This window comes from Suncus etruscus, chromosome 4 (genome assembly GCF_024139225.1).
Source record: "Suncus etruscus isolate mSunEtr1 chromosome 4, mSunEtr1.pri.cur, whole genome shotgun sequence".
Classification (NCBI taxonomy): domain Eukaryota; kingdom Metazoa; phylum Chordata; class Mammalia; order Eulipotyphla; family Soricidae; genus Suncus; species Suncus etruscus.
In genome coordinates, this window is record NC_064851.1 from 154,343,856 (window position 1) to 154,369,297 (window position 25,442).

At 47.3% G+C, this 25,442-nt stretch overlaps 1 protein-coding gene across 3 annotated transcripts in view; it reads left to right on the forward strand.

The window, feature by feature from the left end:
• Positions 1–25,442, forward strand: part of CAMK2A (calcium/calmodulin dependent protein kinase II alpha) — a 68,411-nt gene that overhangs the window by 25,558 nt on the left and 17,411 nt on the right. For all 3 annotated transcript variants that reach the window (XM_049771853.1, XM_049771852.1, XM_049771851.1), the window contains exons 4-13: positions 3,405–3,459; positions 4,091–4,156; positions 4,243–4,315; positions 6,775–6,877; positions 8,215–8,298; positions 8,410–8,504; positions 15,975–16,097; positions 16,638–16,721; positions 18,102–18,144; positions 21,231–21,271. In XM_049771853.1, the coding sequence (XP_049627810.1) occupies positions 3,405–3,459; positions 4,091–4,156; positions 4,243–4,315; positions 6,775–6,877; positions 8,215–8,298; positions 8,410–8,504; positions 15,975–16,097; positions 16,638–16,721; positions 18,102–18,144; positions 21,231–21,271 (767 nt within the window). The remainder of the gene's footprint in view (positions 1–3,404; positions 3,460–4,090; positions 4,157–4,242; positions 4,316–6,774; positions 6,878–8,214; positions 8,299–8,409; positions 8,505–15,974; positions 16,098–16,637; positions 16,722–18,101; positions 18,145–21,230; positions 21,272–25,442) is intronic.

Sequence of the window (25,442 nt, forward strand, 5' to 3'; positions counted from 1 at the left end):
TTTTGGGCCACACCCGGCGGTGCTCAGGGGTTACTCCTGGCTGGCTGCTCAGAAATAGCTCCTGGCAGGCACGGGGGACCATATGGGACACCGGGATTTGAACCAACCACCTTTGGTCCTGGATCGGCTGCTTGCAAGGCAAATGCCGCTGTGCTATCTCTCCGGGCCCCACTAATGCGATTTTTTATTGCGAATATTCGGTAAGCGAATAATCATGAATACTTTGCGCCTAGCACAGATGTAATTTCCACTGCTCCTGCCCGCTGTCCCTTGCATTATCGGAGGCCTAAGGGAGAGAAGGGAGAGAAGGCAGAGAAGTTTATTACAGAATTAGCTTTTGTCATACCTTCATCATGACTTCATCAAAGCCTGCAGTGAAGAGAAAGATTGATGATGAGCAGACAATTTCAGGAAAAGTGGGAGATGCAGTATTTCTTTGTTGAGCACAGGGGCATCCCCACATGTCTTATTTGCTCAGAGAAAGTTGCAGTGCACAAGGAAAACAACTTGAAATGCCATTTTCAACTAAACATGCTTAGGAATGTTCAAAATATCAAGGAAATGAGAGAGCCAAGCGGGTTGCCAGTCTTAAAGCATGCCTAATGAGGCAACAAGATTTCTTCAAGAAAGCAACCGGAGAACGTTGCATCAGTTGAAGCTAGTTACATGGTTAGTGAGATGATTGCTAAGTCAGGGAAACCATTCATAGAAGGAGAGTTTGTTAAAAAATGCATGTTACAGGCTGCAAGTATTATCTGTCCAGAAAAGAAAGGTCAGTTTAGCAAAATCAGCCTTTCTGATATGTCAAGTGACATTTATCATCAACTGTGTGAGAAAGCCAAATGTTTTGATGCATACTCAATTGCTCTTGATGAGGGCACAGATATAACAGACACTGCACAGCTCACGATTTATGTCTGTGGTGTTGATTGCAATTTTGAATTGACAGAGGAGCTGCTCACAATCATTCCAATGCATAGCCAGACCACCGCTAATGAGATATTTCGGCATCTGTGTGATGACATTGAGAATGCAGGTTTGCCACGGAAGAGGTTTGTTGGAATAATAACCAATGGAGTGCCATCAATGACAGGGAGGAAAAATGGACTGGTGGCACTTGTTCAAAAAAAACTTGAAGAGGAGAGTGTAGAGAACGCCATTGCTCTTCACTGCATTATCCATCAGCAGGACCTTTGCAGTAAATGCCTGCCGTGTGACAATGTGATGTCTGTTGTTGTGAAATGCATCAACCAAATCAGATCCAGGGGCTTAAAGCACAGGAGGTTCAATGCTTTTTTAGAGGAAGTGGAGTCAGAATATGGAGATGTGCTCTATTTCACCGAGGTACGTTGGCTCAGCAGGGGAAATGTCCTGAAAAGATTTTTTGAGTTGAGAGAAAAAGTGAAAGCCTTCATGGAGAAGGATGGGAATGCTGTTTCTGAGTTGAGTGATCACAAATGGCTCATGGACTTAGCTTTTCTTGTTGACATCACACATAAGCTGAATGTCCTAAACAAGATGTTACAAGGTCCGGGGCAGCTTATCAGTGCTGCCTATGACAATGTGAGAGCATTCTCCACAAAACTTGTGTTATGGAAATCCCAGCTCTCTCAGACAAACCTTTGCCATTTCCCAGCATGCAAGGAACTTGTGGATGCAGGCATACCATCCAGTGGTGAGAAATATGTTGATGCTATTTTTAAGTAGAGAAGGAATTTGATCACAGATTTGCAGACTTCAAAAAGCACAGAGCCACTTTCCAAATTTTTGTGGACCCCTTTTCCTTTGATGTGCAAGATGCCCCTCCTGTGCTTCAAATGGAGCTCATTGACCTGCAATGCAACTCTGATCTCAAAGCCAAGTTCAGGGAGATTAGTGGAAAAGCAGACATGCATGGGCAATTTTTGAGAGAATTGCCCCTCAGCATCCGTGAGCTTTCCCGAATGTTCAAGTACACCATGTGCCTTTTTGGGAGCACATATTTGTGTGAAAAGTTATTCCCCACATTGAACATCAATAAGTCAAAGTACAGGTCTAGACTTAATGATGATCATCTTCAAGCCATACTGAGGGTCTCAACTGCTTCCTCTCTAAAGCCAAATGTGGTTCAGATTTGTGAGAAGAAGCGCTGTCAAGTCTGTGGCAGCAAGGAATAGGCAAAAGATGCCATGTTCAGAAGAACTGTTCATGATCTTCACTCAATGTTCTATTCATGTTCAGAAGAAATAATTAAAACTGCTAATAATGACATTTGAGGACTTTTTTTTTTGTGAAATCCCTTATGCGGCCCTGCCTCACCCCGACTTTGCCTCCTGTGGCCCCCAGGTAAATTGAGGTTGAGACCCCTGTATAGCAGTTAAAGCACTTTATCCCTGGCACTGCATAGGGTCTTCTGAACCCCACCAGGAGTGATCCCTGAGCAAAGAAAGGAGTTAGGCCTGAGCACAGCTAGATATGACCCCCAAATAAATAAAAAACAAGATTAAAAAAAAGGGTTTGATTCTTTGTTCCATTGATCTTCTCTCTGTTCCTTATCTCCTCTTGCCCCAAAGGAACCTGCTTTTGTACCTGCTTCTCCAAAGTGTCTGTGCAGAAATGAGAAGCACAAGCAATTTAGGGGACACGATATGAAGTCAGAAATGATGCACATGGTCAAAATTCACATTGTATTAGGGTTTATGATAGGAAGCAAATCTGTACTCAGAAGTCCTACTTTTCCAATTCTTCTCCCAAAGTTATTTGTGCAGAGACTTATTTAGTCCATGTACAAGCTTATAAACAGCCTTTCATGAATATGCTATGGGACTAGAGCAGGTAAGGCATTTGCCTTGTACTTGGCCAATCTGGGGTCTATCTGCAGTATTCCATGTGGTCCCCTGAGCACCTCCAGGAGTGATCCCTGAGGCAGAGCCCTAGCTGTGGAATTACACACATCAGCAGGCTGTAAGTCCATCCCACACTGTCCCTACATGGAGAGAGACCTCAGAAAGGTTGACACTACCCAAAATCACACAGCCAGTAAATGGCAGAGGTTTGAGGCCACCAGAGCGTCCAGTGATGTCACTTGCCCATTAAGAAACCTGAGGTTTTGAAACCAGAGAAATAACACAGTAGATATGGTGTTTGCTTTGTTTGAAGCCAATCCAGATGCTGGGTATGGCCCCAATCCCACCCCCAAGCCAAAACAAAACAACCACCACCAAACAATGAGGTTTGGAGAGGGGAGAGGACACAGCATCCAAATGTTGGGGATCATCAACCTGAAATCCAGGCCTCTGTGGTGCTGTCTGTGTCAAGAGCCACAACACCCAGTTGATCTCACTGTGATGTGGTGGCTGCAGGAGGGGTAAGGAGGGGCATTTGAAGCAGGGTGCTGGGGTAACAGCTGCTGACCCATTCCACAGTCCGACTCCATGACAGCATCTCTGAGGAGGGACACCACTACCTGATCTTCGACCTGTGAGTGCCTCCTCCACTGTACCATGTTGGGTGACCCTGCCTGGAGTGGTTTCAAGAGCTCCCACTTGGCCACATCGTCTCTGATACAGTTCCTCAGTGCAGAGGTCGGCCATTTTGACCCACCTATATGCCTTTTATCTGATGGCCCTGACTCTACTGGCAATAGAAAATGTTCTCTCTCGGAAAAAGTTTAAAGTTTGCTAAATTGGTTTCTGCAGTAAGAATTGGCCTTGAGGTAATTGGGCTTGTCAGGGTCCAGATTAGCAAAGATTCTGGCAATGTCTCATTGGTGAGACCAGCCCTGGAAGGGCCACATGGGATAGAGGACACACTATCTGTCCAGTGTTGCTGAGTCTATAAAATCTCTTCAGCAGCACCCCTCCCCACAGGTGCCAAGAGCCTGACAAATCCTTGAGCACTTTTGAGGGTCTCCATGGTCCAAGAGGAGAAAGGACAGAGATGGACAGACCACCAAAAGGGATGGAAGCTGGGAGGGAATTTTGGCCATGGGGTGCCCTTTTTTTTTGAGGCTATATCTGAGGCCCCTGGGCCTTGCCCATAGTCTTGGAAACTACTACTGGGAGAAGGGACGGCCATCTGTGGAGACAAATTTTCACCCCTATCTCCCCAGGGTCACAGGTGGGGAGCTGTTTGAGGACATCGTAGCCCGGGAGTACTACAGTGAAGCTGATGCCAGGTGAGGGCCAATGTGGCTTCAGTGATGGGTGTGAGGGCATCATCCTAAAGGAGACCCAACCTCACTCCCTTTCTCTTTGCCTCTAGCCACTGTATTCAGCAGATCCTGGAGGCTGTGCTGCATTGCCACCAGATGGGGGTGGTCCACCGGGATCTGAAGGTAAGCCACCCCTGCCCCTACCCCCACCCTGCCCTCATTCCTCCTACATAGGTGAGTATGAGATCCCATTCCCCATGCCATCCACTCTTCCAATGAACCAGCTCTCCCAAACCTAGGTGTCCTGAGAGCAGATAGTTAGACGAGAAATACAGGCTCCCCAGGGGACAAGAACTAGCCAGCCCACTGGCAGGGAGGAAGTGAAAAAAGAGACTGCAGAATTGGACATATACTGGGGCCCTGGGGCTCTGCAGCTCCCTTCCTTTCATAGGACGGGAGCCAGATGGATAAGGACAAGGTGAGGAAGAGGAAGGACTTGGGGTAAGGTGATGGCTGTAGTCAGGGTGAGGAGCAGGCTTGACTTGGGTGAAGAGGAAGCTAGGTTCAGGGAGAGGTCGAAGCTAGACTCCAGGTGAGGAGCAGGCAAGGCACAGGATAAGGAGGAGGCTGAACTTGGGGTGAAGAGGAGGCAGACTAGGTGGAAGAGCAGCAATACTGACCATAACCTACACTTGCCCTGCAACCACACGTCTCCAAGGCTGCCCTCTGCTTCACAGACTCAAATGATGCTGAAGGAACTGAAGGGACTGGCCTGAGAATGATAATTCCGTTGTGCCAGAGCAGTAGACACTGCAGTAGGCTCTGGGGAACCAAGGAATTTAACCCTTTGCTTTTTGGGGACATGAACTCTCTCCTTGACCCTGGGTGGGATCTTCTGTCTTCCCAGCTGTGGGGGAACCTCAGGCCCACATAGGCGATCCCAGTTTCTCAAGGCCTTCTCCATCACACCCGGAGGAGTGTGCTTCCCATTGTGGACCCCAAAGTGGTTACATTCCAGGTGGTCCAGCATTGTCCCTGGGCTGCAGCTCTGAGCTGAGACGATATCCTTTGGATAGGGCCTCTCCCAGCGGGCCTGTTCTCATTGTCACCACAGCTCTGCCACAGCCAAGGGAGGGGGAGAGTGCCAATGTAGGCCACTGTAGGGAGATTAATTAGTGGCATGGCCCTCAAAGCAGGGCAAGACTGCTGCTGGGATACAGGGGCACTGGGAAGGCATCCCACGGCAAAGGTTCTGGTAGAGTGTAGGTGCTTCAGGTGTTTGGGGCTGCCTAGCTCTGGTCCCTGAAAGGCCAGATGTGACCCCCCTGGAAATCCTGCTGGTCCTCTTCTTGAGAAAGCCTAGTATGTTTCACAATGGTCCTGTTGCAGCACCACACGGGTCATATGGGCTGTCACATCACCTCAGTAAGGGAGCAAGCACCTCATTTTCCCATAGAAGAGAAAGAATTCAGTTGTGCCCCCACAGCGTGGAAGGAGGAACTACACTGAACTTTGAGTCCATGCCCACCCCCTCTCTGCAAATGAGGGGCTTCTCTGTGATACCCGAGGAACAAGAGGACCCTTCAGATCCCATCTCAGCCCAGAGAGGTTAAGAGAACAGCCCTACAGTCAGGTTGCCTGAACCTGAGCCTCGACTGGCAATTACTGATGCTGGCCATGTGCATCCATACCCTTGGTGCTGGCAGGATGGATAAGAAGACCATGTGTTCAGGGCTGACACACATGTTGGGTTACGGATCCTACCCTAATCAATAATTGTACTCCACCACCCTGGGTGTGACCTGGTGAAAGTATATTGGATTATTCCTTACTTGGTGTTCTGCTCCCACCTGGTACCTGATTCTTGTCAATAACAGCAAGGGTTTGAGGAAGGCTGGGTCTCATTCTTTGGTCTTCTTCCACTGAGCTGCACTCCATCTTAGGAACAGGAAGCTTTTGTGGTTTGAATTCCTTGCTCGAGCACTGGATTTCCTAAACCCATTCTTGTACCTTTACACTGTGAATTATTTCCTGTGGATCTCTACAACTGAAACTGTTCCCCTCACCTAATTGGACAGGGGAATGGGAACTGCCTTTCCTGTCTGGGAGCTCGGTGGGAATCAAACCTCAACCAATCTCCTAGAGAATGTCGCACTTCAACACACACACAGGGAGATAGAAAAAGCATTACAAACTTGGTGATAACCAGAAGCTGACAGAGTTTGCCTCGAGCCTCGCTTCAGATAGTAACTGTTCATGAGGGCCTCTGAGAGAAGGAGCTAAGGAGAGCAAACCTGGTTTTAGAGGACAGATGGAGCAGAGACCCTATGGTGGATATATGCATCCTTCTATTTCAGGGCCAGTAAGAAGGTCACTGTTAAGATGGGGACAAGAATCCTCATCCAAGGACTGTAGAGAAGGAAAATTAGGTGATGTTTGCAAATTACTTGACTGGCACATAGCAGATCCAACTTAGCTTGGCTCTCCTCATCCTATGAAGCCTATTCGCTGCCTTGCTCCATTGCGCACCAGCCCCTGAAGAGAGGGGAAGGTGGGATGGTGGCAGAAGATAGAGGTTTTGCCATAGGTGGCTCTTAGTCTGCCCACCTCCTCATATCCTTTTCCTCTCTGGTCCCCGTTAGCCGGAGAATCTGCTTCTGGCCTCCAAGCTCAAGGGCGCAGCAGTGAAACTGGCGGATTTCGGCCTAGCCATAGAGGTGGAAGGGGAGCAGCAAGCCTGGTTCGGTGAGTGGGGCAGGGGAGGCAGAGATAATGGGCTTGTCTCACATACAGGCCTCGGAAAGCTCTCTGCACTCTCAGAAAGCAGGTTCACCCATTTGCCTCTTTGCCCATGGACACTGGCCTTGTCGTCTCCCCAATAACAGAATATAATTATGGCTTCCAGCAACTCTCAGAACTGCTTGGGGGTCACAGATAGTTGTTGTTTTGGGATCACACACAACAATGCTCTGTACTCAGAAATTATTATTATTATTATTATTATTATTATTATTATTATTATTATTATTATTATTATTTGGTTTTTGGGTCACACCCAGCAGTGCTCAGAGGTTACTCCTGGCTCTAGGCTCAGAAATCGCCCCTGGCAGGCACAGGGGACCATATGGGATGCCAGGATTCGAACCACCAGCCTTCTTCATGAAAGGCATGAATGCCTTACCTCCATGTTATCTCTCCGACCCCCTCAGAAATTATTCTTGGTGGGTTCAGGGGACCATATGGGATGCTGGGAACTCAGTTCGGCAAGGCAAGCACTCTATCTTTGTACTTGCTCTGGCCTGGTCAGATTTTTTGTTCTGATTCTGTACATGAGGCTAAGAAACTTGGAAAAACCAAGGCTTGACCATGAGTTAGCTCAGATGATCTGCCACATGGGGAGATGTGGTCTTCCACCTTAGTAAATATACTATTTCATGGACCTTGCTGGTCAGTGATGTATAAGCAGAGCTCTGGGTGGCAACATAACTTGGTTGGTTAGGAGCTTTGTGACTTCTGGAAGAGTCATTTCACCTCTATAAGCCAATGTGTTTGCCTCTGCAAAATAGGGGTGATACTTGGATGTCCCTTGGGGCAGTATGAGGCATGAGAGTTGCTCAGCTCCATGCTTAGAGCTCAGCATGCTCCAGAATAGCAGTGATTCTTCCATCAACGTCCTGTGCAATCCTGCTGACCCTCCCATCCAGCTCTACACTGTAGAGTGTTTTGGCCAGGATGCTCTAACCCTCTGTATCAGCTGAGGGAACTGCCTGGGGATAATTTCAGCATGTTCCATATTAAATACCTGCAATGGGTCATCAGGGCTGACCTGCTAGCAAGCTGAGCAGAGACACTTCTGATATGGGTCAGGACTACCTGGGATGGATCTGGGTGGCTCTGTAAGGTGGAAGAGATGGTGTCCTGGGTACTTGTCCTGTGCACTGTGCCAGGAGGACTTAGGGGAGGGGGCCTCCCTCACCAGGAACCCTCACCTCTCTTTTGTCAAGTCACTCAGGCAGACCTCTCTCTCTCTCTCTCTCTCTCTCTCTCTCTCTCTCTCTCTCTCTCTCTGTGCATGTGAACAGGGTTCGCAGGGACACCTGGATACCTCTCCCCAGAAGTTCTGCGCAAGGACCCATATGGCAAACCTGTGGATCTGTGGGCCTGTGGTGAGTTTTGGTGGTTCTCCCGGACACTTGTCTCCCAACTCCCTTCCCTCACCCACTGCACCCATCACAGCTCCTGCTTGCAGTGATTGAGGCTCCCCCTTCTTTCCCCAGGGGTGATCCTATACATCCTACTGGTTGGGTATCCCCCATTCTGGGATGAGGACCAGCACCGCCTGTACCAGCAGATCAAAGCCGGCGCATATGATGTGAGTGTGTCCTCTCTCCCGTGGCAGTCCCCCTGGGCCCTCATAAAGGCTGTGTCTTATGAGACTGGAGAGGGCCTCTTTCCTCCTCTATCACAGACAGAGGAGGAAGGGCAGATGGCACTTGAAGACAGACTACGCAGCCCAGGAACCAGCCCCACCTAGGGAAAGCATGCTGGGGATGGGGTTTTTCTGAGGGGGCTTTAGGGCAGGAAGTGAGGGAACAGAAGGGCAGAACCCCAAAGCAAGGGCACATTTTCTCTCCATGTGCCATAGATGCATAGATGCATATGCCACAAATCAATAATGTATTATATCTCACATGATCATGCATCAACAATGTATTATGTATGTACTGTCCCACAGATCAATAATGTGTTATATATGTAACACCCACACACAAACAATGCATTTCCTACGTGCTAATACTCATCAGTCTCTGTACAATCACCAGAGCAATGGAACAGCCGTCACTGACAGTGAGTGTCTGATGCTTTGTATGTGTCTGCCCCTCCCACTCAATGTTTGGTACCAGTCCTCCTCACAGAGGCAGATTGCCGTTCATGAGATGCACAGACCCTCTAACTGAGAAGAGGAGAGTTGGGATCTGAACCCAGGGAACTGGGCTCTAAGTCCAACCCGTCTACCTATTAGTGACCTAAGCTCCCATGTGCCTATCCTTTCTTTCTTCTTTCTTTCTTTCTTTCTTTCTTTCTTATTTCTTTCTTTCTTCTTCTTTCTTTCTTTCTTTCTTTCTTTCTTCTTTTTTTCTTTCTCTTTCTTTCTTTCTTTCTTTCTTTCTTTCTTTCTTTCTTTCTTTCTTTCTTTTTCTTTTCTTTCTTTCTTCTTCTTTCTTTCTTCTTTCTCTTTCTTTCTTTCTTCTTTCTTCTTTCTTTCTTTCTTTTTCTTTCTTTCTTTCTTTTCTTTTTTTTTTTTTTTGGTTTTTGGGCCACACCCGGTGACTGACGCTCAGGGGTTACTCCTGGCTATGCGCTCAGAAGTCGCTCCTGGCTTGGGGGACCATATGGGACGCCGGGGGATCGAACCGCGGTCCCTCCTAGGCTAGCGCAGGTAAGGCAGGCACCTTACCTCGAGCGCCACCGCCCCCCCTTTCTTTCTTTCTTTCTTTCTTTTTTCTTTCTTTTTCTTTCTTTCTTTCTTCTTCTTTCTTTCTTTATCTTTTTCTTTCTTTCTTTCTTTCTTTCTTTATTTCTTTCTTTCTTTCTTTCTTTTCTTTCTTTCTTTCTTTCTTTCTTTCTTTCTTTCTTTCTTCTTCTTTCTTTCTTTCTTTCTTTCTTTCTTTCTTTCTTTCTTTCTTTCTTTCTTTCTTTCTTTCTTTCTTTCTTTCTTTCTTTCTTCTTTCTTTCTTTCTTTCTTTCTTTCTTTCATTCTTTCTATCTTTCTTTCTTTCTTTCTTTCTTTCTTTCTTTCTTTCTTTCTTTTCTTTCTTTCTTTCTTTCTTTCTCTCTTTCTCTCTCTTTCTCTCTCTCTTTCTCTCTCTTCTTTCTATCTTTCTTTCTTTCTTTCTTTCTTTCTTTCTTTCTTTCTTTCTTTCTTTCTTTCTTCTTTCTTTCTTTCTTTCTTTCTTTCTTTCTTTCTTTCTTTCTTTCTTTCTTTCTTTCTTTCTTTCTTTCTTTCTTTCTTTCTCTCTCTCTCTCTCCCTCCCTCCCTCCCTCCCTCCCTCCCTCCCTCCCTCCCTCCCTCCCTCCTTCCTTCCTTCCTTCCTTCCTTCCTTCCTTCCTTCCTTCCTTCCTTCCTTCCTTCCTTTCTTTTTTTTTGGTTTTTGGGTCACACACAGCAGTGCTCAGCAGTGCTCAGTAGCGCAGCCTTGTCTGCGCTAGCCTAGGACGGACCGCGGTTCGATCCCCCGGCGTCCCATATGGTCCCCCAAGCCAGGAGCGACTTCTGAGCGCATAGCCAGGAGTAACCCCTGAGTGTCACTGGGTGTGGCCCAAACACCCCCCCCCAAAAAGAAAAGAATAGAGTGAGTCTGTGGAGCTGGTCACAGACATGGCAACTTGGATTAAAAAAATTATATCTTGGGGCCAAAGCAGTGGTGCAGTGGTAGGGCATTTGCCTTGCAAGCGGCTGACCTAGAACAGACCATGGTTCAATCCCCTGGCATCCTATATGGTCCCCGAGCCAGGAGCAATTTCTGAGTGTATAGCCAGGAGTAAATCCTGAGCATCATCAGGATTGTCCCCCAAACAAAACAAATGATATCTCTTTCATTATCTGCATATAGAAAAACCATGAATTTTTAAATTATAATTTTAAATAGACTGCCACTTTACCATACAAATCTATTGTTTCTAGAAGTATTTTTTGTAGTCTTTAAGGTTTTCTAAATGTAGTATCATGTCTTCTGCAAACAGTGAGAGTTTGACTTCTTCCTTTCTTATCTGGATGCTCTTAATATCTTTTTTTCTTGCCTAATTGCTATAGCCAGTACTTCCATCACTATATTGAATAGAAGTGGTGAGAGTGAGCAACCTTGTCTTGTTTCAGTTCTTAGAGGAAAGTCTTTTAGTTTTTTTCCCATTGAGCACCATGTTTCCCATGGGCTTGGGCTTGTAGTAAATGGTTTTGTCTATATTGAGGAAAATTCCTTCTATTCTCATCTTGTTGAGAGTTTTTATTACGGATTGGTGCTGGATCTTGTCAAATGCTTTCTCTGAATCTTTAGATATGATGATATAATTTCCCATCCTTGCATCTTTTTTTTTTTTTTTTAGTGGTTGCCTGTCTGCTTATAGTACCAGGGTGAATTAGCTTCATAGAAAATATTCAGGAGTGTTTCTGTTTCTTTAATTTCCTGGATGAGTCTGAAAATGATTGGCAGTAGATCCTCTTTAAAAGCTTGAAAGAATTGACTAATGAACCCATATGGGTATTTTATTTTTGGAAAGCCTTTTTATTACTATTCAATTTCCTCAACAATGATAGATATGTTAAGATATTCCACTTCATCTTAGTTCAACTTTGGGAAGTTATAGGAATCCAATAACTTATCATTTTTTTCTAGGTTCTTGTGTTTTGTGGTACTAAGATTCTCAAAGTAGGGGCGGGAGAGATAGCACAGTGGCGTTTGCCTTGCAAGCAGCCGACCCAGGACCTAAGGTGGTTGGTTCGAATCTCGGCGTCCCATATGATCCCCTGTGCCTGCCAGGAGTGATTTCTGAGCATATAGCCAGGAGTAACCCCTGAGCGATGCTGGGTGTGACCCAAAGAAACCAAAACCAAAACAAACCAAAACAAAAAACACAAAAATTCTCTAAGTAATCTCTGATATCCTTTCAATTTCTGTAATATCAATGTGACATCCCCTTTCCATTTATGATTTAGTTTATTAGTGTTCTCTCTTTCTTTGTGGGTTTTACTAATGGTTTGTTGCACTTGTTTATTATTTTCAAAGAACCAACTCTTGCTTTAATGGCTCTTTAAGGTAATTTTTGAGTGTCCATTTTATTATTTTCTGACCTAATTTTACTATTTCCTCCCTTCTGCCTGCTCTTGGCTTATTCTGTTGGTCATTTTCCAATTTTGTTTTTGGGTGACATTAAGGAATCATTTTCCGGCAGTGCTCAGGTATCAAACCTGGGTTGGCCACATGCAAGTCAAGCCGTACCCAGTATATCATCACTCTGGCTCTAATTTTCTAACTTCAAGCTGTGAGAGTAAGTTGTTTATGGAGGCCCTTCCTTTCTTCCTGATGAATGCTTGATAAGCTATAAAATTTCCTCTTAATACTGCTTTTGCTGTGTCTCATAAATTCTGATAATTTGTGTCTTCATTCTCATTTGTTTCCAGGAATCTTTTTCTTTCCTCTCTGACCTACTGGTTGTTTAGTAGTGAGGTGTTTATTTTCCAAGTGTTAGGGTTATTTCTTCTATTTTCAATGTATCATGGTCTGAGAAGATAATTGATATAATTTTTATCCTCTTGAGTTTATGGAGGTATGTTTTATAATTTAGTATGTGCTCATTCTTGAAGAATGTTTCATATACATTGGAGAAGAATGTGTATTCAGCTTTTGGGGAATGAAAACACACACACATACACACATAATTTTTTTTTTTTACCAACTCTCTCTTCCATTTTTTCTTTCAAAGCCAGTATATCCTTGTTGAGTTTTAGCCTGGTTTATCTATCAAGAAGTGACATAGCGGGCCCAGAGAGATAGCACAGCGGCATTTGCCTTGCAAGCAGCCGATCCAGGACCAAAGGTGGTTGGTTCGAATCCCGGTGTCCCATATGGTCCCCCGTGCCTGGCAGGAGCTATTTCTGAGCAGCCAGCCAGGAGTAACCCTGAGCACTGCCGGGTGTGGCCCAAAAACCAAAAAAAAAAAAGAAGAAGTGACATAGCAGTGTTGAAGTCTCCAACTACTATTATTTTGCTATTGATATTTTTTGTCAAGTCTATTAGTAGTTGTTTGAAGTATTTTTCTAGCTCCTCATTGGATGTATATATACTTAGAAATGTGTTTTTTCTTTATTTTATTGTTAAATTATCTTTATTTAAACACCATGATTACAAATGTGATTGTAATTGTATGATTATAGTCATGTAAAGAACACCCCCCATCACCAGTGCAAGATTTCCACCACCAATTTCCCAGATCTCCCTCCTCCCCACCCCACCCACACCTGTACTCAAGACAGGCTTTCTACTTCCCTCATTCATTCACATTGTTAACATAGTTCTCAATGTAGTTATTTCTCTAACTACACTCATCACTCTATGTGATGATGAGCTTCTGTCATGAGCTGTACCAATGTGTTTTTTTCTGATGTAAGTTTCCCTTGATTATTAAGAAATGACCCTCTCAGTCTCTTATAACCTTTTGAGCCTGAAATCTATGTTGTCTTACCTTTGTATGGTCACTCCCTTTTTTAGGGAGTTGTTTGCTTAAAGGATTGTCTTTCAATCTTTGATTTTGAGTCTGTGTTTGCTATAATGATTCAAATGTGTTTCTTGCAGGCAGGAAATGTTGGATTAAGTTTTCTGATCCATTTTGCCGAAGTGTATCTCTTAATTGATAATTTACTGACATTGATAAAGATTATTGTCATAGAATTTTATGCCATCTTTTTGTGGAAGTTTGATGGGATTGTCTTGCCTTAAAGTACCCCCTTCAATTCTTCTTTAAAGTTGGCTTTGAGTTTGTAAAATTCCTGAGCTTTTATTCATGAAGCTGTGAATTTTTCCTTTAAGCTGGAATAAGAGGCCGGAGAGATACCACAGTGGGTAGGGTATTTGCATTGCATGGGGCCAACCTGGGTTCAATCTCTGGCTTCCCATATGGTGCCCCTAAGCCTGCCGGGAATAATTTCTGAACTCAGAGCCAGAAATAACCCCTGGACTCCAGCAGATGTGACTCCAAAATAAAACAAACAAAAAACTAGCTAAAACGAAACAAAAAACCTGAATGAGTGCCTGGGTGAAGTATTTTGGGTGAGGCATTCATTTCTTGGAGGTTTTTTTTTTTTTTCTTCTTCTTCTTCACTATATCCCAGCACTGCAGCACTGCCTCCAGGCCTAAAGGATTGCTTGTGATAAATCTGCTATAAATTTTAAGGATGCTATTTTGTACATAATTTTATTTTTTGATCTTGTTGCTTTCAGTGTTCTATCTTTATCAATCGTTTTCATCATTATGGCTTGAATGTGCTTTGGAGTATTTTTTTGGGAGGGATTTATTTTTTTATTTTTTATTTTTTTGTGGTTTTTGGGTCACACCCAGCAGTGCTCAGGGGTTTTTCCTGGCTCCGTGCTCAGAAATTGCTCCTGGCAGGCATGGGGGACCATATGGGACGCTGGGATTTGAACCGATGACCTTCTGCATGAAAGGTAAACGCCTTACCTCCATGCTATCTCTCCGGGCCCCGGGGGGGGGGGGGCCGGGGGGGGGGGGGGGGGGGATTTCTTTTAGCTGGCCACTCTTCAGGCATGCAGGCTGTAGGTGCTTGTACTCTGCTGAAGCTCTGGGAACTTCTCAGCAATGATGTCTTTGACTGTTACTTTTTTTTTTTTTAATTTTGGGCCACACCCAGTGACACTAAGGGGTTACTCCTGGCTATGCACTCAGAAATCGCTCCTGGCTTTGGGGACCATATAAGATGCTGGGGGATCAAACTGTAGTCCATCCTCAGTCAGCCATGTGCAAGGAAAATACCCTATTGCTGCGCCATTGCTTCACTCCAGCCTCTACCCTACTTTTTTTTTTCTTTTGATTGTTACTTTTTTTTTTTTTTTTTTTTTTTTTTTTTGGTTTTTGGGCCACACCCGGCGGTGCTCAGGGGTTACTCCTGGCTGTCTGCTCAGAAATAGCTCCTGGCAGGCTCGGGGGACCATATGGGACACCGGGATTCGAACCAACCACCTTTGGTTCTGGATCGGCTGCTTGCAAGGCAAACACTGCTGTGCTATCTCTCCGGGCCCGATTGTTACTTTTTTATAGGGGTTTTCTTTCTGACTCTCTGGGAACCCAGTTATCCTTACATTGTTTCTGTGAATTTGTCTATTGATATCTGTTTATTAATTCTGATAATTATTTTCACCTTTTGTTCATTTATTTTAATACTCTTTTCTATCTTCTGCTGTTATCTGGAGATGTTGTACAGCTCATCTTTGAGCTCACTAATTCTGTCCTCAGTAATTGTTACTCTGCTCATGAAGCCTACCAGTGAGTTTTTATTTTGCCTATCAAGTTTTTCATTTCTGTCATTATTTTGAAGTTTTCTAATTTCTACTCATGTCCTCTTGAGTCTTACTGGCTGTCCATTCCATGATTTCTTTGAGTTCCTTGACTATCCTTAGCATTTCCTCTATAAAGTCCTATTCAGAGAGGTTGTAGAGATGACCGATACTAGTTGGATCTTTAGAACTACCATCTTCATTCACTAAGTGATGTGGGGTTATGTGTTGCTTTTCCATTGAGATATTTGCAATGTGGTGTTTTATTTTTTAATATGTTGCAGTGGGGCTTGTTGACTTCTTCTAGGGCACATTAACCTGGGGGTGAAAATGGCCCTTCTGAGTCACAAAGAGAACTCCTCTGGTGGTCTGCCTGTCTGCCTGTTTCTAAGTCATTTGTTTTCTGATGTCTGTAATCCTTGCAACCTGTTTAGGGCCATGAGATTCGTCCAGAGTCACAGTGCTAATAGAGATGGGACTGTGTCTCATGCCTTCTGGTTCTGACTTCTGAATTGCCTCTACCAGAACCTCTCAGGAAACAGTGTCCTCTACCGCTGGCCCTGTTCACATTTCTCCTGAGATAGATACCCTTCCTATCCCCTCACTCCCTGGCCCCTGGGGTTCCAACATGGAGGAGCTCCAGTTCCTCCTGGTGTGAGTGTCCAAATGCTCAGACAGTGGGACTCCTGCCTGCTCCCCTGCCAGTCAGGGGCTGGGGGATCGCAGGGGTTGTATGGGGGCAGGCTGCGCAAACCTGGCCCCTCTGCCCCTTTCAGTTCCCATCTCCAGAATGGGACACTGTCACCCCAGAAGCCAAGGATCTGATCAACAAGATGTTAACCATCAATCCCTCCAAACGCATCACAGCTGCCGAGGCCCTCAAGCACCCCTGGATTTCTGTGAGTTATCTCTCTGGGGCCCTTCCCAGAAGCCTATCCAGGCCTCAAGTCTAGACAATAGAGTTCTGCCTAACCTGGGGCCCACAAGACTTATTCCCCTGCTGGGTTCATAGAGGGAAGGGAATGTGGTGATGTGAATATTCTGGGCTGGTGTAATAGTTTTGGTGCTGGCAGCATCAGTGTCTGGGATGATTTTGGAAGTCAACTTCCCAGCAGTGCTTGGAGACCCAAAAGCATGCCTCGCTTACTTGGCTGGCAGGCAGGTTCATGCCCATGATTTGATGATGTGGTGCTAAAGGAACTATTAAGGCTGCATTTGACCATGTACTACCAACAATGGAACTCGGGGGCTCTATCACACAAGGCGTACATACACTGCGGCTCTGTAAGCTTTCTCCCTGGACCAGCACAGCAACTTCACATCCCTGAGAACAAAGATTGGCTTTCCTCAGCTGAGGCAAATGCCAGCCACACCTGTAGAGACTACCTGTAGGGCCCTGCTGGACTGGCTTGACTCTCAAACCACCTTTCTCCCCACAGCACCGCTCCACAGTGGCCTCCTGCATGCACAGGCAGGAGACCGTCGACTGCCTGAAGAAATTCAACGCCAGGAGAAAACTGAAGGTAATCCATACGTGGGCAGGGCAGCTTGGCTGCATCTCCACAGTGGTCTCCACTTCTTCTCCACTACTCAGTGAGCCTCTGAGCATTGATGGAGTTGGGATGGTTTGTGGAGAGACAAACAGGACACTACAGAGCAGTAGTGAGTGTTGTCACAGGGTGTACTCTCAGTCTGGGGGTGCATTATTTCTGTGAGAACCCAGGGGAGATCTCAGAAGCCCTCCTTCTGAGAGGTGACACTTGAGCTGAAAGCAAGAAGGGTAAACTAGGAAGAGAAGACACATATTCCAGAGAGTAGGACCTGAGCAGATAGCTGCTGAATTGAACATGCCTCTTAGGGAATGTGAATGTTGTGGGATGGCTGGGCAGGAGACTCAGGTGAAGGGCTGCAGATAAATTGCCATGAAAACTAACAAAGTTCCTTGTAGTTCCAAGAAAGTTCTGGGGTGGGGGAACCCGGATGTTTATGAGCAGGCACCTCTCTGCAGATCCTATATTCTCAGGGCTAAGAGAAATCCTGGCCCAGCCAGAACAGGCCCTTAAGGAGAAGGAAAGAGAGGCCTCAGGGTAAGGAGAGAGGACTGTCAGAGTAAGGGGAAAGGGATTTCAGAGAGAGGTAAGAGGAGTCTTGCTGGGGGAGAAGGGTATGTGAGGGGGAAAAAAGAGGGATCTCATAGGGAGGGAAGATAGTGACAAGGGAAATGAGAGTGGTGTTAGTTTCATGGGAAGAGGAGAGAGGTCTCCTTGGAGAGAAGGGGTTGATGGGGAGAGAAAAGGTGTGTCAGAAAGAGGGGAGAGGAAAAGAGAGGAAAGGTTCATGGGGCTCTAGGACTTGGCTGAAGAGCTGGCTGCAGTGTTGAGTGACAGACACTGATGGGGACTCATTCATCCTCACCAGCTCTCCTTGCCATCTTGGTGGTTCACAAGAAAATGGCCTAGGACATGTGACTAGCAGCATTTTAGGGGATCCAGTGTAAGCTGAGCAGCCATAGAGAAAGTCTCAGCATGTAGGATTCTGGGGATCTTCTCATGGATTCTGGCCCTAGTTGGGTATCTATCAATATACCAGGCCATGGTGGCTGCAGAGGCACTCCATAGGCCTGGCAGACTCTGGGCTAAAGTCAAGGATAAGGGGTGTCAGGCTGGGATGGGGTCAACTGAAAGCATCTGGGATACATTGCTCCTGCCCAATATCTAAAACCTACACTTTGCTCGGTCAGGTCAGAGGAGTCTGGCCCTGTCTGCTCCTGACTGACCTTTATCCTCTTCTCTCCTCTTCTCGGAAGCAGGGGGGTAGTCTCTGGCCAAGGGAGGCAGTGAAGGACTGCCATGTGATGGGTACCCCCTCTCCCTTGTCCACCTCTCCCCTCTTGTGTGTTGCAGGGGGCCATTCTTACCACCATGCTGGCCACCAGGAACTTCTCAGGTAGGTGGTGGGATTCCAAAGTTGCTAATGTAGTCTGCAGGAGTTGGGGAGAAGGGACGTTTTGGACACTGGGCCTGGGAGGCCTGGAGGGTGGGGTGCTAGGGAGCCTGGGGACTAGAGCTACAGTAGACTCCAGGCCTTAGCTCAAACCTGTACCTGGAATGGGAAGAAAGAGATGCCAAAGGTTAGCAGCAAGTCCAGAGTCCCTAAAAAAAAAAAAGATGGATTCATTCTGCCTCCCCTAGCTCCAGGCAGTGTTGGGGTTCTCAGACTGGGGTTCTCACGCACTCCCTAGTATGGAGTGGCAGTTCTAGGTAGGGGTGTTGCATCCTGGAACACAGTAGTCCCTGGGACAGGCAGTGGTGGGATAGTTATCTCTGCCTCAGGGGTGAACTCTGAGTGTGCCAGATCACAGGATCCTGGGTATGTGAATTGGTTTCCTGCTTTCCACCTGTGGCCAGCTTGTCTTTACACCAGCTTTACAGGGCACCCAGGGTCAGCAGGAAGTCCAGGCAGGGAGCACTCTGCCCTATGAGAAGGGAAGGGATCAGTGTCAGGGCTTCTCTGGAAGCTTCCCCAGCACTGCTGAAGGGCTTGGGACAGCACCATCCAGTTGCAGCTTGAGCAGAGCCCACTGAGGGGTCCCTCTGGCCTGGGACATGCTGCGCTGTCAGGCAGCTGTAGCCCTAGACTGGCAACCCAATTAAGGGTTGGGAATAACATCCGGAGGGGGGACCTGCCCCCTCCCATCTGCTGCACTTGCTCCCCTCCAACTGAAAGACGAGCCGGCCAGTCAGAGTCTGTTTATAGCTACTGGTGCCCCTCGAGAACTCAGGTCTCCAGCTCCTATTAAAGTGCCTGGGGGTCAGATCCAACCTTAGATGTACAGTATTTGAAACAAGTTGGAGTGGGGGTAGAGAGTGCTCCACCCACATGCTTGCACCAGGTGGCCAGGGTTCCATCTGCTCAGAACCACATAGTTCCTGCAGTATGTCCGTGAATGGTAAAAACAAACAAACAAAAAACAAACAACACTACCCCCCAAAAGACCCAATAACAACAAAACAAACAAACAAAAAGTGGAGGGAGGTTGGAGAAACAGTGCAAGATTTTTTTTAAATAGTTAATGGCATTTTTATTTCTATTCTTTTTTTATAATATCTTTATTTAAGCATCTTGATTACAAATATGATTGTGATTAGGTTTCAGTCATGTAAAGAACACCCCCCCCTTCACCAGTGCAGACATTCCCACCACCAATGTCCCAAATCTCCCTCCACCCCACCCCACCCCCACCTGTACTCCAGACAGGCTTTCCAGTTCCCTCATTCATTCACATGATTATGGTAGTTCGATGTGTAGTTATTTCTATAGCTGCACTCACCACTCTTTGTAGTGAGCTTCATGAAGTGAGCTGGAAGTTCCAGCCCACCTCTCATTGTCTCAGGATTGTTAGTTCAAGATTTTTGTACTACATACAAGATGTTTGGCCAATATGAGTTTAGTCCCCAGCATCCCAAATGTTTCCCTGAGCACCACCAGGATTTATCCCTGAGTACAGATTAGGAGTAAGCGCTGAGCACTGCCAGATGTGGCCACAAATCAAAAATAGAAACAAAAAATCACAGGGCTGGAATAACCATTTTACCTTAAAAGGGTAAAATGTTTGCAGATCCTGGACCCATGTTTTCTGAGTATGATCAGGAGTGATTCCTGAGCAGAGCCAGGGTCAAGTTCTGAGTGCAAAGATTAACAACAAAATAATAAAGGAAGTGAAAATTGGGGTGGGGAATTTCCAATACTTCAAAACCAAATTTCCAAGACCAGAGAGCAGGTAGGGTATGTGCCTAATGAAGCTTATCCAAGTTCAATCCCCAGCATTCCATATATGGTCTCCTGAGCAAAGCCAGGAGTAACCCCTGAGCACCACTGGGTGTGGCCTCAAAACCAAGCCAAACAAAACAAACCAAATCGAAGAAAACCAAACACATATCCTAGGAAGACCCAGACTTCTGTTTTCTCTTCATAATCAGAGTAAGAGGCCTATATGGACCCATACTCCTGAAAAAAGAGGCAGAAAGAGCAGGTACAAAGTGGTTCCCCGAACACTGAGAGGCAATTTGTATATCCTAGGATTGCACAAAGTCAGGGTCACACCCTTGCCTCTGGACTTTGGAACCCAGAGGTATCTGACCCCCAAACTGGCTTGGTAAGAGGACAACTGGGTGGGAGCCTACAAGGGTTCATAGAGAGCAACACAGTGGTAGCTGGAAGCTGTGGGGCCACCAAAACCCTAGACATCACTCTCAGCTTAATCCCTTCAGACCCTCAGGAAAAAATTGAGGGGCTACCAGAGTGGTCTGCTGCTGTAGCAGGCAGGTGGCCTGTGCTATGTGCCCGTCCCTTTGCCCTTTTTCAGGCCCTTTTCTCTCTCTGGAGGCCATAGGCCTGGGCCAGCCTGTCACTGTTCATGCCATATTCTGGCCAGCAGAGGGGAGGAATGGACAGGGCAGGGGCCTCCCTGGAAGTTGTGACTCAGCCTTCCTGTGCCACAGGTTCCCACCAGTCCCTGTGTGGGGCCCTGTAGTTTGAGGCTGGGGGGATAGGGGGACTCCTCAGAGGCAGACCCCAACTGGGCATCTGCTTCTTGTCACTGGAAGATGTCTCCGGCAGCTGTCCAGAGCCAGTCGGCAGGACTGACACATGACAACCCTGCAGTATAGGGCTAAAATTAGAGCCTGGCAGCAGACAGGAGGGCGTGTCCAGACCACGGCTGGGCAGCCAGGCCTCAGGGTGGGAGGTGACTGGGATCCAGAGGGAATCCCTGGACTGAAACAGCAACTCCACGTCCCAAGACACTGGGGCACCTCCCTCCACCCATGGAGCCAGCTACTCACACTCAAGCTTGCTGAGAAGTGGGGAACCCAAGCCCATCCAAGGGCCAGAAGCTGTTCCACACCACCAAGGAGGGCAGTGGAGCTGGGGCAGGAGGCCCCTTGGCTGCCTGCAGATGCTGCTCTTCCTGGCTCTGTGGGCCCTAGTGCCCTGCCTGGTGCTCCTAACCCTCTACTTTCTCTCCTCTGCAGGGGGCAAGAGTGGAGGGAACAAGAAGAACGATGGTGTGAAGGTAAGGCCCCAGGAGCCCACCAGGGCCTGCTACTGCCCACAGGCCTGATTCAGGGCCTCTCGGTGGTGCTCTTCTCTATGGTCCCCTGACCTTTCGCCCCAGGTTCTGTGGAGAACATCTGGGCCAGGGAAATGAGAATGAGAGGGTAATAGCCTGGGTTTGGGGCTGACCCAAGAAAAAGAACCCCTGTGATTCTCTGGGGTGAAAGGGCAGGGGAGCAAGGGAAGGGTACAAGGGAGGAATCCAGTTGGCTATGACTGGTAGCTCCTGTCCCACTGCACCCTAGCTCAGTCCACAGAGGCCTGGAGGGTGAGCAACATTGCTTCATGGCTTTGAGACTTAAGGCCTTCGGCTCAATGCTGAGAACTCCATCTTGCCCAAGTCCAGGCCAGCCTCTACCCTGCACTCATGCCCGAGTTATTTCCTTTAAACCCACCAAACCTTTTCCCACCTCTCTCTCCCTTTACTCTTGGGGCTTGGCCCTTCTTTCTGCAGTTCCTCCTCCCTGCCACTGGCTCGCCTCTGGGTTCTCCTCTTGAGACCTGCCTTTCTTTAGACTCAGAGCACTGCCTTACTGGGATTGCAGGGCTGGCCTGGACCCTGAGAGGGGTGGGCTGTTGTGCAAACAGCCCCTAGCTCGGCTTTGTGACGTGTAGCAGCATTTATAGAATCAGCTCCACTCCCTGTTGTGAGCTTGAGGAGCAGCCTAAGCTTGTCCTGGCCTGGGACTGGGTCCCTTCTGGACTATATTCCTTTCTGCTGGAGTTGTTTTATAAGTTAGGGGGAATAGGGACTGACTTCCTGATATCTAAGCTTTAAAAACAGACTAACAGAATGGCAGGAAAAACTCTAGCCTGAGCGCTCCTACCCTGGAGGTCAGAGGAATACTTGGTGCTGCCATTGGTTTGGTTACCAGCCAGTTGGATCTCAGTCCCACATGTTGAGGGAGGCTCTTGCAGCTGTACATCAGGTGGGATGGGTCTGGATTTGAAAGGGTAAGCAGCGAGAGAAGGTTCAGGGCCTCTCAGGTATGCTTCAATCTGAGTGGCTCAGAGCCTCAGCTATCTTGGAGTCTGGTGTCAAAAACCTGGGTGGACTGGGAGCCAGACACCTCTGTAGCTCAACACTCCAACATTTGTGTTTCTTCATTCAGCAGTGGGTGGCATCTTTCATCTGAGGAATAATTTAGCAATGAAGAGTCTTCCTCTGAAGAGTGACTAAGCAGTGGGGTTGGGGGTGGGTCTTTTTCTAAGGAATAACCAAGAAACTATGTGTACATGGCATGAGATATAAGCTCTTGAGATTGGCGCACAATTCTCTTGTCTGCTTATACATTAATCTTTTGAGTTTCTTTGATTTCTTTTGAAAGCAAAGTTTGCTCAAGAAAATATCTGGCTACCACAGATCTAAAGTCAATGGTTTATAAAGTTACCATGCAAATCCTGAATGAAATCCAGAACTGAGTTTGAGTCAGACCCCATTTATCCATTCAAAAGTGAGACAAAGGGCAGCTAGGGCAGACCAGCTGAGGTGTTCTCTGTTCTGAACACCACCTATAATGGCGCTAGATTCCCTGTGAGAAATGTGGGGGTTTGAAGAGTGGAGCCTGATGCTGTGGGCTGTGGTTAGGCTAGTGGAAAAGAAGGGGTCTGTACATGTGCTTAAGGCCCTGTCTTCAGACAGGACCAACCCTGGCAAAAATTGTGGCATTGTCATTGGCCTCCCATTGGCAGCTCTCAGGGCAGTACTTCAGGGAGATCAGGTCAGGAATGGAGGCTGTTGGTGGGCCTAACCATCCTACACTGTGGGGCTGTGCCTGGTCACTCAAGGCTTTTGGGGGGCATAGCTAGAGAACCAGCATGCCCCCCTCCACAGGACAGGTCCCTCTGGGCGATCTGGTAACCTGGGAGTAAGTGATTGAAGGGATGCTCCAAGGAGGACATTCCTGGTTGACTTCCTTTCCTGGGAGCAGAGACAGGGCCAATGACCTGGAAAGAGCTTGTGGGGGGTTCCCAAAGTTGATGCTCTCATTCTTGATGACCCACTGTGCTAGGCTGAGAAAGCTAATTTTTATTTCTCCGAGCCAAGGGGTCCATAAGCTTGAACAGAGGCCCAGTCATTTTCTCAAACCTTGGGGAGTCGCCTCAAAATGGCAGGACCACCAGATGTGTCCAGGCAGAAGAAAGAACTTTGGCCTGGCATCTTATTCTATGGGTGAGGGAACAGAAACTGCTGCTGTTCAAAAGTCCCTATTGGGTTTCCCACCATGTGTAGAGGAAGCAGAGAAGGCCAGAACTTAGAAAAGACTTTTTGTTTGCCTTCCTGTCTGGTTGACACAGCCATGAGTGGTAGCGGTCCTTCCATGCTGAAAAGAGCCCTGGCATAGATGGGCAATGAATGACGAAGGCTCATGAAATGTAGTAACGATCACACATCATAAAGCTGTGGTGATTCTGACTGCCCTGCCTGGCCTACACTCGGCTTCCTGTTGTGAGTGGACACAGGCCATAGGCCCAGAAGTTGTGGGTTTGTGTGTGGGCCTCCAAGGGTCCTGAATTTCATGGCCTGTGCAGTTGTTGGCACACATCTGCCCACAACCTTGTGCGAGAGACAAACCACTATTTCTCCTGGGTCCTAACAAAAGAGCTAGGATATTGGTCCAGTACTGGAGGGAGAAATGGCCTCTTGAACCACAGAGCTGTGACAGGGCAGAGCTGCGTGGGCTTTCAGGTGCTGTCATCACCCAGTTTTGAGCACACTCATTTGCACACTGTTCCTAACTTGGAGTCCTGCTCCACAAGTGTCCCCAAAACACAAAAAGCCCCTGTAGATGAAACATGGGTGCCACCATCGACAGGAGAGATAGTACAGTGGAAAGGGCATTTGTTTTGCACATGCTGACCAGGTTTGATCTCCATCATCCCATATGGTCCCCAGAGCATACCAGAAGTAATTCCTGAGTATAGAACCAGAAGCCCTGAGCACCCCTGATGGTTAAAAACAAAACAAAACATTCATTGGCACCCTTTAGCATGGGTTTCTCATTAGTGTGATTGCTTATCATTCAAGAAAGTCTTTCCCTCACCAGGAATCGGTGCCCTTCTAGTCACTCCAGCCTCAACAGGCTACTCACCTTCTCCCCTCGGCCCCCCAGCCCACTCACTGACCACTGTTGGTGTCCCATCCGTGCCGTCCTAACTGCTCTCCACATGTCCCATCCGTCACTGTGCGTCCGACTCTGCTGCGGTCTTTGCTCTATGTTTCTTCTTTATGTCCCACCTGGAACTTCCCGGCCTCTGAAAGACTTCCTAGTTTTCTGCTGCCCACTGAGTTGGGGTGGCCTGTCCCCTCTAGCTAAGTCCCATTCTGCCAGGGATAGAGACAGTGCTAAGAGATTTACAGCACTAAGAGTGCCCCGTGGGTCATGCGGCTGTGTCTGAGAGGCCTCAGTGGTGAGCACTGGGCAGAAGCCCTCAGTGGCCCAAAGTCAGAAGGTCCAGAAATATACTCTGGGACCCTCAGGGGATGGTCAGCATCTCCTAGACAAAAACTGCCCCAGGACATCCACAGTCACTCATGCCTCTCCCCTAGGAGCTGAGCAGGTGGCTGAGTTTGAGGAGAGTTAGGTGGACAGGACAGAGGAAAGAGCCTGACCATGGTGAGCTAAACTCAGCTGAATGATTTCAGTGAAGCTCTGTTCATGACTGCCCTAGTTTCTCACATAGGGCAACTCCTTGCAACCTTCTATGAAGGCGAGTCTTTAAGACTTTGGCTCAGATTTGAGAAAGAAAGAACCTGAATTTTCTTCTTTTCTCTCTTGCCCCTGTTTCCAAACTCAATAGGAAACCCTGCCTACCTTCCTCCCACACTAACCAGCCCAAGCTAGAATAGGCTGAAGTTCCAGGCTAGCTTTATATTGTGCTGTTCCTGCTTTCAGTTTCTCTCTTACCACCAGCCTAGAAGCTGGGAGTGAAAACAGCATTTTACAGGCCCCTGTCGAATAGGGTCCTCATGCCCGGCCCCCCTGTTTGGGGGGTTGCTTGGGTATATTGCTATAAATAGACAGGTCCAGGGGCCAGGGTGATAGTGCAGCAGGGAAGGCATTTGCCTTGCATGTGTGTGCCCAAAGTAGGTTCGATCTCTGGCATCCCATATGGGCCCCTGAGCCTAC